Source organism: Polypterus senegalus, chromosome 5 (genome assembly GCF_016835505.1).
Source record: "Polypterus senegalus isolate Bchr_013 chromosome 5, ASM1683550v1, whole genome shotgun sequence".
In the NCBI taxonomy this organism is placed as follows: Eukaryota; Metazoa; Chordata; class Cladistia; order Polypteriformes; family Polypteridae; genus Polypterus; species Polypterus senegalus.
This window is the reverse complement of record NC_053158.1, coordinates 64,433,658-64,446,992: the sequence shown is the minus strand read 5'-3', so window position 1 is coordinate 64,446,992 and position 13,335 is coordinate 64,433,658. Positions and strand designations below refer to the sequence as shown.

The 13,335-nt window shown below is 36.2% G+C and overlaps 1 protein-coding gene across 2 annotated transcripts in view; it reads left to right on the top strand.

Moving 5' to 3' along the window:
* Positions 1-13,335, top strand: part of rock1 (Rho-associated, coiled-coil containing protein kinase 1) — a 188,801-nt gene that overhangs the window by 117,505 nt on the left and 57,961 nt on the right. For both annotated transcript variants that reach the window (XM_039754719.1, XM_039754718.1), the window contains exons 5-9: positions 3,523-3,698; positions 6,542-6,626; positions 9,052-9,196; positions 10,281-10,419; positions 11,034-11,125. In XM_039754719.1, coding sequence (XP_039610653.1) covers positions 3,523-3,698; positions 6,542-6,626; positions 9,052-9,196; positions 10,281-10,419; positions 11,034-11,125 — 637 coding nt within the window. The remainder of the gene's footprint in view (positions 1-3,522; positions 3,699-6,541; positions 6,627-9,051; positions 9,197-10,280; positions 10,420-11,033; positions 11,126-13,335) is intronic.

Genomic DNA, 13,335 nt, shown 5'->3' with positions numbered 1-13,335 from the left:
CAATATTATCAACCTTCATCTCAGCCCTATCAGGTACTGACATTTTGCAAAGAAAGTACAACTGTCTTTTAAGGCCTTGTTCACACGGGCGTTAAAATCGAGCGTTTTTGCGTTCGTAGCGTCCGTGAGCGTGGATCAAGCGCCGAGTGTTTTCTACACGTAGGAGCCAATGAGAGTGTCCACACAGGCTTTGGTGATGTGCGTTTGTCCGGCAGCGCGTTTATACGGCATCAAAAAAACGTTGCATGCAGCTTTTTCTTGGCGTTCAAAACCCAACGAACGCAAGGAAACCGCTTCTAGTTCGCTTTTCTGCGCTTATTTTACGCTTCGGAGGACCGGATATATCCCATGATATTAATATTTTTATGTTTTCATATACAACATATATATTTTCATATATGCTTATTTTATTTTATTGTCTCATGTAATTTGTAAACCATGAACCTATTAATTTATGTTCTAATATAATATTTGATAACGATTATGTAGGGGGGCAATCCATGGCGGGGGGGCATTTCAGTGCATAACACCGGTGTAAGCGCACACTCGACTACTGTTTCCTTACGTCAAAGTGACAAGTAGTGTTTCTTCAGGGCTAACACCAAGTCGCATATTGGTTGATCGGCGTGCAATGTGGCATTGCATCAGCTGCAGCAGACAATCAAAAGTGGAAACCGACATCCGACAGTAATTAAAAAACTTGGGTGGAAATTTTCGCATTTCTTCATAAAGCACAAAAAAAACTTCCTTTAACCCAACGTTGTGCAGTCAGAGGATGAACCCAGTAGCGGCAGCGGATTTTTCTCTCCCTACGCTGTCGTATTACAGTATTTTTAAAACAAGAAGATTAATATCTAACATAGCAAAATGGTCCATATTGAAAGGAGGCACCTCAAATAAAATGACAAGGGCTTTCATATCCAGTTCCCGACACTGCCTCCACAGGTTAACACACAAACTACAATTTGGGCTGCAGGCTGGCGTTAGACAGAGACAAACAACGCCGTGTAGAAGTCAATCGATCGCCACCACAAAATGCAACATAAACGTCTAGGACGTTCAGAGCAAGTTCGTTTATCCAAAAACTTAACGCCCGTGTGAACAAGGCCTTACTGAGCATTTTGAGTGTTAGTATTCTGCCAAGGATGAAAAAATGCAGAGACAGATTTGTAAACAAACGGAACAAAGGAAATAGGATGATCTAAAAATCAAGGTCAGAAAACATAAACACACTATTAACACAAAGATACATTTTTCACTTTGCTTTTTATTTAATCTAGCATCTTGGACAAGTGAGAAGTGCACAAAATTGACCATTATACTGTGGAAATAGTTACAACCTCCTGGCTGTCATATACTAGCTAAAAGGTTAAAAAAAGCTGCACAAAAACTAAAAAAAAAATGGCAGCACCCACGAAAAAGCAATTTTTATTGTTTCAAGACATATGTGTCTATGTATGACGTGATCTTAAAACCAAAAAATAATGACAGCAATTCAATCTTCAGTTCTTAAAACCCTTAATTATTGGGAAAACTCATTGTACAATGATCCCTCCTCGATTGCTGGGGTTGTGTTCCAGAACCCCCTGCGAAAGGTGAAAATCCACGAAGTAAAAACCATATGTTTATATGGTTATTTTGATATATTGTAAGCACTTATAAACTCTCCCACACTCTTAGAAAACATTTCCACCGCAGTTATACAGCATAAACCCTTTATATTCTCTAAGATATTAGGTAAGATTCATTGAAATTATGTATGTAAACACACTGTTTATATACAGTAAAACCTAAATGTTATTTTAAAGATATCGAGCGTCTCCGATATCACATATGTTACACCCATTAGATAGACAGGCCACCAGCAATAAATACGTACAATGCAAGAAAAATTGTATACAGTAAAATTTGTTTACAGTTACACTAAACGTACATATATGTACTAAGTACGTAGAAAATTAGTTATGGGTACTCGCCAACAATGACACGACGACTTATCTGATAACGATGAGTTTAATTTTAACAAAGGATAGCATTACAGCTCTTCTAAAGGAATTTCTTCTTCCACTGAAGGCGTACTAGGTGGTGTTTTGCGGGTAAGGAACATTGTGATGGGCAGTTGCTGGCGCTGCTTTTTCATTTGTGTAGGGAGGTTTTTATACATTTCCGTGGTGTCGTCAACAGCATTTCTAAATTGCAAAGAACAAATCATTTGCAGGTCCCATTCTTCAACCGATATTTGGAGATCTTTTGCCTATCGTAGAATGGTCGCGAGACGCTCAAGAGTTAGGCTGGCGTCTTCTTCCTGTGCTGGGTCCTCTTATTCCTTATCTTCCTCGCTCGCTGACTTGGTCATCTCGGCCAAATCTTCGTTGCTCAGTGTCTCGGAGTGGGCATCGATCAGCTCATTGACAAAACTTAACTCTTTACACAGCAAAACACGTTGATGCTGAATGAGCAAGACGAGATTTCCTGGTTAACGCAAAGCGGAATTGACTTTTGCGCTTCTTCGCTGAGCCAATCAGCACCCAGGAACTTAACCGCGTGCTCTGATTGGGTAGCTTCTCAGCCATGAGTATGAAACAAGTGTCAGTATGCAGACAAAATCGTTTGTGTTGGTAATTACAAGTGCACTTTAAAAAGACTTCAGTTACTATCATCACACTTAATTTAAAATGAAAGTGCACTGATTGTTGCTGTGGGGTCTCCAAAACAAACAGCACATACCTAGCACACAATGAAGTGGTTATGTTTTTCAGTTAATGTGGGTAGTACTAGGGTGTTGTAACGTGTTAGCCATTATGAATGTAGAGAAGCGCCAAGCAAAATAACACCTTTTATTGGCTAACTAAAAAGATTACAGTATGCAAGCTTTCGAGGCAACTCAGGCCCCTTCTTCAGGTAACCTTTTTAGTTAGCCAATAAAAGGTGTCATTTTGCTTGGCTTTTCGCTCAGTTAATGTGGTAGGTTTTGAAGATTACTCAGGAGATAACAGAAGTCATCTCTAAGGATAGGGTGGCCCAAGTAGCCCAGTATGTTGTTATCACAGTTCTTTTCTGGTTGTGTGGAGTTGGAAGAATAATGACAATCTCACATGCCAGGTAATGTTCTAAAAACAGCAAATGATCAAAAAAAAATTGTTGCCTTTTTACCTGACATTATAGGCTATCATTCATTTACAGAACTAATTAAGTTTTAAACATTTTAAATTTAAACATTTTTTTCCACAGATTTTCAAATCTTGTTTATGCTAAGATTAATTTGAAGTGAATATTAAGCATTAAGTTTGTGGGTATTAAATTTTAGAAAGTGTTATAAATTTTATTTTGTATTACACGTTTGTCATTTCCGATTGACACATTTGCAGATTATAGCTGTGTGTTTAGCATTTTGTTAATAATCATAGCTCTAAAAAGTAATGCAAGTTAATGTTTATTAATAGACTCATAAGGATATCTGTTCTGTGGTATCCCGAAAATTCAGATAATTAATAATCATTAATTACTACCTTTCCTTTCAAGCTATTTTATGCTTTTCAAGATGACCGCTATCTTTACATGGTAATGGAATACATGCCAGGAGGAGACCTAGTCAATCTGATGAGTAATTATGATGTTCCTGAAAAATGGGCCAGGTTTTACACAGCAGAAGTAGTTCTTGCACTAGATGGAATCCATTCTATGGGCTTCATTCACAGGTATTTACTTTTTAATTTAACTATATATATATATATTATATTGATATACAGTATTGATATACAATAATATACAGTAATCCCTCCTCGATCGCAGGGGTTGCGATCCAGAACCCCCCGCGATAGGGGAAAATCCGCGAAGTAGAAGCCATATGTTTGTATGGTTATTTTTATATATTTTAAGCTCTTAGAAACTCTCCCACACTGTTTATAAATATTCTCCGCACAGTTATACAGTAAACCCTCGTTTATAGTGGTTGATCCGCTTCAGACAGATAAATGAATTTCCCAGAAGTAGGATTCTTTATTTATAAATCTAATATTTTCGCAGTTAGAGCATTGAAAACCTGTTTACGACCTTCTAAATATGTTTTTTAACATTATTAGAGCCCTCTAGACATGAAATAACACTCTTTAGTCAAAAATTTAAACTGTGCTCCATGACAAGACTGAGATGACAGTTCTTTCTCACAATTAAAAGAATGCAAACATATCTTCCTCTTCAAGTTGACTCTAGCTAACGAGTGGAGGGAGGCAGCCCCTTTTATGTTCACCTGGACATGCTCCAGGTGCCTCCCGATGAACTTCTGCCGGCACTTCCTGGTGTGGTGGAAGTGCTGGCTGAGCACCCAGAAGCACTCCGGGTGTCCCTGGTTTTCCTTCCCCCAGCACCTCCGGGTGTGGTGGAAGTGCTCTGGGAGTCTCAGGCATCCCTGACGGTGACCACGGGCCCCTATAGGGTTGAGCCTCCATGCTGTATTCCCGTGGTCCCCATACCAACCAGGGTGACTGCCCTCTCGTGGTCCCGAGGTGACGTAGTCCCCTTTCTGCCATTCCAGGCTTCCCACAAGATATATATATATATATATATATATATATATATATATATATATATATATATATATAGGGGGAGCTCTCGCTCCTTTGAACCCCTGTCCACGACACCAGATAAAAGTCCAAATGATGACTTTATTAATCTTCCACAGTGTACAAAGCACTCTCTCCTCCACTATATTCATACAATAATAATCAAAAATACTCAAAAATACAATCTTCCACTCCCAGACGCGTTGCCACCCTTCCACCCAGCTCAGCTCGCCGTCTGGGAGCTCCCACAGTCCTTTTATATCTCCTGACCCGGACGTGTTCCTAATCCCCAGTCCATGTGACTCTCAATCACTTCCGGGTCAGGTACAAGATCTTTTCTTCACCCTGGAAGCACATCATTCCTCTTGTCCACGTGTGCTTCCGGGGCGTAGTGAAAATATCCATTACTCGTACCTGCAGCGTCCTCTAGTGGTCCCCATGGCATCCAGCAGGGCTGTGCATAAAAACTCCATTGTCCATGATGCCCTGCTGGTCTTCTGGGGACCTTCATGCTGCAAGGAGGGCTCCACCTGGTGGCTTTGGGGGTATTGGCTGGGATAAACGGCTGGCCATCCTCCACTATATATATATATATATATATATATATATATATATATATATATATATATATATATATATATATATATATATATATAAAATGTGTATTTATAAAATGTATAGTATATATGAGAGAGAGAAATATTTATAGATAATTGTGTATTTTCATACCTTCATAACATAACTAATTGTGTTTGTGTAGTCTATAAGTTTTACTTTCACTTATCCAGCAGAATTTTTATAGTCTATAGTTTATACTATTACCAGTTTACTGCAACAAAATGAAAAAAAAAAAGTTTTCTTTATTGTTGAAAGTAAAGTTTGGTCATTTTTGTTGTTCTTTTTTTTTTTTTAAGAGACAGCATTAGAAGCCAGTGCTTTTTCCACAATTATAAGTAGATGACAACTATTACATTTATTTTTCTTAAAAGTAAATTCTTGAGATTTCTTTCAGAATTCTCTGGAAAACATTCAAATAGTATCTTATGACTCACTTTAAAAAAAAATGAAAAAATTCAATAGCATCATTAAAGCATCATATCCACAATATTGGTGTGAGAGATGCTAGATCAAATGCTGATTTAACAAACAAAGGTTGGCTTTTTAAACAGTTTAATTTCAAGTATCTCCGCATTCTCCAGAATAAGACTAGGACAGTTAATTTATAGCAGATAGCACACAGGGATACGTAATTATCATTTTACCTTGGAACTCTACTGTGATGGTACAGTGGTCTTTCAACTGTCCCTGAAGGCTACTGATTTATTGTGGCCAAAAATGTGACCTGATGTGTGAGGCAGCCGTTTTTTTTTTTTTTGTTTGTTTTTTTAAACATATTGCACCACAACTACATTATACAATTATAGGTGATCCACACCTTCCAGGAAAAGGTAAATGTTGCTGCTGCAGATGTTCTTGCTGTTTGCAGAGGGAAATGCTTTTCATGTACATTAAAATATATGGCGGGAAAAGGCCAGACAAAGATAACACTTACAAACATGGAAGAAGCACAATTGACATTTTATGTAGTCCCACTACAAATTTACATTACGCTGTGAGGTTGCCATCTCACCTTACTGATTTAGAAGAGTCGATACCTACTGGCCAGAGTACAATGGGAGAAATTAATTTATTTTATTTATGTAAGATTAGTAAAAAATTAATTCATCTTAAAAGAAAAAAAAATCAAAACATTGCTTTACCATTGGTAGCCATCTGCTAGTATCTTAAAATGAATACTTAATATTAACTCTTTCCCATTTAGTTCCCATCTCTTGGAATAGTGTAGGTACTAATCTAAGTGTCAAATAAAGTTGTGAAATATTTAAATTAATATATACAAAAATTTGTTATATTTTTGAAGAATTTCACTGTGCTATTTTGTTAATGAAATGTTGTTTTGTACTGGGTTATCTGTGCAGGGATGTAAAACCAGATAACATGCTATTGGATAAAGCTGGGCACCTGAAACTTGCTGATTTTGGAACCTGCATGAAAATGAATCAGGTAAATGTTTTACAAGAAATGCTTCTTAACGTAGGAACTATATAAAGTATAATGACATCCAAATGCTATTCTTTAAGCATTGTTTGGCATTTTTATTTTTACCACAGTTATTTAAGTGTGCAACTTGTGTGTTTACTTAAGTGGTTGTGTCACTCAAGTACCACATCATGCTGTTTTCTAAGACTGCAGTGATTGTGCCCAATTGTTTTGAACTTTTTCTGTTTATCACTCTTAAATGCTCATTATGAGAAACTACTGACAATTAGTAAATGATGATTTTTGTCAACATGCAAGGAACCTGCCCAGAAATAGCCTAATCAAAATATAAAGCATTTGGGGCATTGCTCATTATAAAATATATAAGACAGGTTTAGCAGTGCCATACATAGCTCATATCTCTGTTTACAAGTACACCATGTCACAATCTAGACAGACTGATGGCAAATGAAAACAGAATTAGGAAACTACAAGCATAAATTACAAATAGCCTGCCTCAGAATGAAAGATAGAGGAGGTAAAGGAGCAATTTAAAACAAAATTCCTGGGTGTTTTAAACATCTTGAAAATACCAAGATGTTCCAATGCACTTAAAATATTGTACCGGTAATTTGAACTGATATTATATAACATTTTTATCTAAATACAGTGGGTACGGAAAGTATTCAGATCCCCTTCAATCTTTCACTCTTTGTTATATTGCAGCCATTTGCTAAAATCATTTAAATAATTTTTTTCCTCATTAATGTACACACAGCACCCCATATTGACAGAAAAAAAAATAATTTTTGAAATTGTTGCAGATTTATTAATAAAGAAAAACTGAAATATCACATGGTCCTAAGTATTCAGACCCTTTGCTGTGACACTCGTATATTTAACTCAGGTGCTTTCCATTTCTTCTGATCATCCTTGAGATCACCTTCATTTGAGTCCAGCTGTGTTTGATAATACTGATTGGACTTGATTAGGAAAGCCACACACCTGTCTATATAAGACCTTACAGCTCACAATGCATGTCAGAGCAAATGAGAATCATGAGGTCAAAGGAACTGCCTGAAGAGGTCGAAGGAACTGCCTGAAGAGCTCAGAGACAGAATTATGGCAAGGCACAAATCTGGCCAAGGTTACAAAAATATTTCTGCTACACTTAAGGTTCCCAAGAGCACAGTGGCCTCCATAATCCTTAAATTGAAGATGTTTGGAACCCTTCCAAGCTGAGCTAGCCGGGGGAGAAGAGCCTTGGTGAGAGAGGTAAAGAAGAACCCAAAGATCACTTTGGCTGAATTCCGGAGATGCAGTCAGGAGATGGGAGAAAGTTGTAGAAAGTCAACCATCACTGCAGCCCTCCACCAGTCAGGGCTTTATGGCAGAGTGGCCAGTCGGAAGCCTCTCCCCAGTGCAAGACACATGACAGCCCGCATGGAGTTTGCTCAAAGACACCTGAAGGGCTCTGAGATGGTGAGAAATAAGATTCTCTGGTCTGATGACACCAAGATAGAACTTTTTGGCCTTAATTCTAAGCGGTATGTGTGGAGACAACCAGGCACTGCTCATCACTTGTCCAATACAGTCCCCACAGTGAAGCATGGCGGTGGCAGCATCATGCTGTGGGGTGTTTTTCAGCTGCATGGACAGGACGACTGGTTGCAATCGAGGGAAAGATGAATACGGCCAAGTACAGGGATATCCTGGACAAAAACCTTCTCCAGAGTGCTAAGGACCTCAGACAGGGCCGAAGGTTTACCTTCCAACAAGACAATGACCCTAAGCACACAGCTAAAATAACGAAGCAGTGGCTTCAGAACAACTCTGTGACTGTTCTTGAATGGCCCAGCCAGAGCCCTGACTTAAACTCAATTGAGCATCTCTGGAGAGACCTAAAAATGGTTGTCCACCAATATTTACCATCCAACCTGACAGAACTGGAGAGGATCTGCAAGGAGGAATGGCAGAGGATCCCTAAATCCAGGTGTGAAAAACATGTTGCATCTTTCCCAAGAAGACTCATGGCTGTATTAGCTCAAAAGGGTGCTTCTACTAAATACTGAGCAAAGGGTCTGAATACTTAGGACCATGTGATATTTCAGTTTTTCTTTTTTAATAAATCTGCAACAATTTCAAAAATTATTTTTTTTGTCTGTCAATATGGGGTGCTGTGTGTACATTAATGAGGAAAAAATTAATTTAAATGATTTTAGCAAATGGCTGCAACATAAAAAAGAGTGAAAAATTGAAGGGGGTCTGAATACTTTCCATACCCACTGTATGTTTTTACATTAGATTTGTTCTGTCTAGTCCTTAATTATCAAAACGTAATGATACAAAAAAATTAAATGACAATTACATTTTCTCTAAAATTCATCTTATGAAGTTGGAAAGATTCTTACAGAAACTTGCTTGTATTTCTATATTTTTTATGTTTAAGGATGGCATGGTACGATGTGACACAGCTGTGGGAACTCCTGATTACATTTCCCCAGAGGTACTAAAGTCACAGGGTGGAGATGGCTATTATGGAAGAGAATGTGACTGGTGGTCTGTTGGAGTTTTTTTGTATGAAATGCTTGTAGGTAAGTGCTGGAACTAAGGTGTTTTAAAGTAAGAAATAAATAATTTCAGAGTTAAATTTATTTTAAAAGGTGTAGTTGTAGAGGTAGGAATTATTGATTTGATACTTCGCTGGAATCTCTGTGATCAGTTTGTTAGGGAGTGTGTGCGAAATTGAGATTTTTGTTAAGAATTATTTCCAACATCATTGCAAATTACTGCGATATGCAAAATGCCCAGGGTGCTTAATAAACTTACCATGTCTGATGTTAAATGACTTTTTGCTTAGTAAGCAAGCAACAGTGGTAAAACCTTAACATCTATTTCACTTTGCAGAGAGAAATACAGATTTGGCCATTGCTATGCAAATAAACTTTACAGCTCCATGTGAAACTTTGGCAAATTAACTTTTATTTATTTGTGTCAAACTCTTAGTCTTTCTTGGAAACTATAAGAAAAACTGCCTGCTATTTGTGTCCACACAACCAGTTTGTTATTTTATGAGACAGGCACAATATGGTTTTTAAAAAAAAAATAAAGAAAAATTGTGGTATGTGAATGGTTTGGGTATATTTTTTTCATTTTAAATAAAGGGAGCAATGAACATGCATGAGCTCTGAGATAGGAAGACCAATGCATCAGTGGGTGCTGCGGAGGCAAAGAGGTGGACTGTTATTTGAATAGTTAATTGACTAAGTGTCATAGATTGCTTCAGATGTTATATAAGTAAGGCAGGAATCAAAACATCCTCTCCTAGAAGCAATAGTTGGAAAACAATTTACTGCTTTCAATTTACTGGCATTCTGTTTATGCCAAAATATCTGGTAACTAGTTGAGTCACTTTAAAGAGTCTTCTTTCATTTTTCCATTCTTTGAATCTGCATCATATTGCATATATGGCATGCTGTAAGCTACTAACATTTATATTATTCACATTTTAGTGATTATTATTTAGATTTTTTTAAGCTAAAGGGAACATGTTTGAAAAATGAGTAAGAGTAACTGAGGTAGAATATCAGTGAAATCATAATTTCAGTGTATTCATTGACTTAAATAGTTCAAATGGTGACTTATTTTTAAATTTGTATTTATTTTTTTCTTTTTCAGGGGACACACCATTTTATGCAGATTCTTTAGTTGGAACATACAGCAAAATTATGAACCACAAGAATGCTCTCACTTTTCCAGATGACAATGATATATCTAAAGATGCTAAAAATCTTATATGTGCCTTTCTTACAGATAGGTAGGAAACATTTATTATATATATGTACATTATATTCTGGTTATGATATCCACTATGTAATGTCCGAGCAAGTTTTCATCTTCTGAAATCATGAAAAACCTATTGTAGTTCATGAAATGTTTACTTAAGAATTCAAGCAGTGTAGATTTAGTTATATATGATAATTAATAACTGTATAATTTCTTCATTCAGTATGTCAGAGTTACCTTTAATGTTTTTAATGCACTTTTTTTTCTTTCTGCAGTCATCTTTTATGTCTGGTAAACATTTTACATAAACCAGAATTTATCTACTTTGTCTCTGTTCAGCGTTTTAAATATTCAGTGAATATTCTAGTATAATCTCTTTTGCTTACATTTGTTAAACAAGGTACAGTATAAGAATGTCACCACTTATGTTTAGAATAAAAATGTTGTCACACATTCTTGTTCACCGTTTTAATTTCTGTTTAATTGTTTTAACATTCAATTAAGGGTAGATCCAGTGGATAGAAGCCAGTCACACAATCTGTACAGCACCTTTGTTAATAGAACTAATTATCCTGATATGCAATGAATTTTCATTGGGATTTAACATCTTAAGTTATTTTGATAAATATAAATTCTCTGTTCTAGGGAAGTGCGGTTAGGGCGCAATGGAGTGGAAGAAATTAAGCGACATCCTTTTTTCAAGAATGACCAGTGGTCATGGGAGAGTATTAGAGACAGTAAGTATAATATACTGTGCATTTTTTTTAACTGAAATAGGAAGTGTTGGGCATTAGTGTAGCAGGAGTCTGAAAATTATAGATAATTTTCGCTGTGACACATACAGTAAAGGTTTTGAATTTGGAGGATTAAACAAAGTTTTTCTGTTGTCATAATTACCATTTGTGTAGGAGCATCAATTTGGTTATGATCAACCAGTCTTTCATAAATATATTTATATTTCATTTTCTTCTGAGCCAGCAGTTATTATCTGCTAAGTCTGATTGATCACACTTGCAGTCCAAAATCCTCATTTTTATGTGATGTTCGTAGATCTGTGAATATTCTAGCCATTAGTTTGTTTCTTTTAACTTGTGGCTCTAAGGCTAGGGATCTGCACTGGCAATCGGAAGGTTGACGGTTCGAGTCCTGTAAATGTCAAAAGGGACTCTGCTCTGTTAGGCCCTTGAGAAAGGCCCCTAACCTGCAATTGCTGAGCGCTTTGAGTAGTGAGAAAAGCGCTATATAAATGCAAAGAATTATTAGTATTATTAAAGAATTATTGAAAGCAGAAGTTGTATTAAAAGTACTTTTCTTGTTTTATGTATTTGTTTTATAAGTATATGTACTAAATGAGTTCATTTTAAATGCTGTAAATTATATTTGCATCTTTATTTATCCTGGTACAAAAATATCTTAATGTAATTTTACATATTTTAAATGTTATTATGTAGTTCATTCCCTGCATCATAGTAGAGATTTCCCAGAATTGTTTCACCTCCATTGCTGTCTTTTTGCTGCATTTGTTTACAAGATTCTAAAAATTCTGGAGCATTACATCAAACTTAGGCAGTAGACTACATATAATTTCTTAGGTCAGTACATTATACCTCCTCAGTTTTTAAAAGAGATGGGCATTATTTAGTGAAACAACTAAGAAAATTAAGAATAATGAAGGGAGAATAATTGGTTACTTGATGATTATTCTATGTATCATTGTAAAATTAATTGACAATTATTTCTATATATGTTGCTTTGTACCATAGAAAGTGATTGATTGTCTTTCTCAAAAAAAAAAACCAAAATAGATGTCAAACTTGTATATATTTTTTGTGATATTTTTGTGTCTTGTACTGCTTCGCTTTGGTTTTGTTTAGAGGTTAAAAATATTTTCCTGGATTATTTGTGGACTTAGTGGGTTCTCAAAGTGTTCAGAAGTGGACTCTCTCATTTGTATTGATTTGTCATGGAATAAATGTTCATTTTTATGGTATTGGATATTATATGGTTCATGATGTCACTCAGCATTGTACATGTTTTATAGGAATATTTAAAATTGGTCACTCTTTTTTCCAAACTCCATCATAGAGTGTCCAGCCATTTCCACCACTAACAGGAATTCTTAAATGGAGATTGCACATTTCTGCTGTTCTATAAAGATTAAGTTAAAAGTAAAGTTGAGATAAGAAAACAAGATATTTGTTTTTAAATCATCTGTTTAACTAAACCAAAATCAATTTACTGCAGCACATACTAGTTTGCACATGCCTGAGATTTTGAAGTAGTAGATTATATACTCTGTTTTCATGACTGTGACTATTCTTAATTTCCCATTGAAATTATAGATCGGTCTCTCTGTCTGAATTTCTTCATGGAATGTTATTAGCATGTAATGATGTAGTCTGAACTCATTGTAGTCAAATTTGTTTTGTAATAAGCCAGAACCTATTCCAACACAATTCTTTTGTAGGTCTCATCTCTTTAGATTTTATTGCAGTGGTATGTCTAAGGTCTTAAGAGACCTATGTTTGTGATGGTGCAGGTCGGTTCATTGCTACCAGGTGCCACTGGGGCCTCTTGAACCCACCACCACCAATAACATTTCCAAGGGATGAGCCAGCAAATGAGGACACCCACACAAAGCAAGGGGAAGGTGTAAAGTACTCAATGATTTTATTAAAACAAGTCCAAACAAACAGTGTTCAAAAAGTGCAGTGCTTAGTTAAATAAATAATCCATAAAAGTGAAAGTGGAGGTTAAAATCAATTCATAAATAAACCCTTAAAAATGAGGTTAAAACAAAGGCAGGAGCTGTCCTTAAAACCATAAGCCCAGGTGCAGTCCTTTTATACATGATGTCTCCTTGTCTTAACCCAGTATGAACTTTTGCAGCCAAGGAGGTGCCTATCCAACAGTTCAGCCCACCTTCAGTACCCTTTCTGGCTCCAGG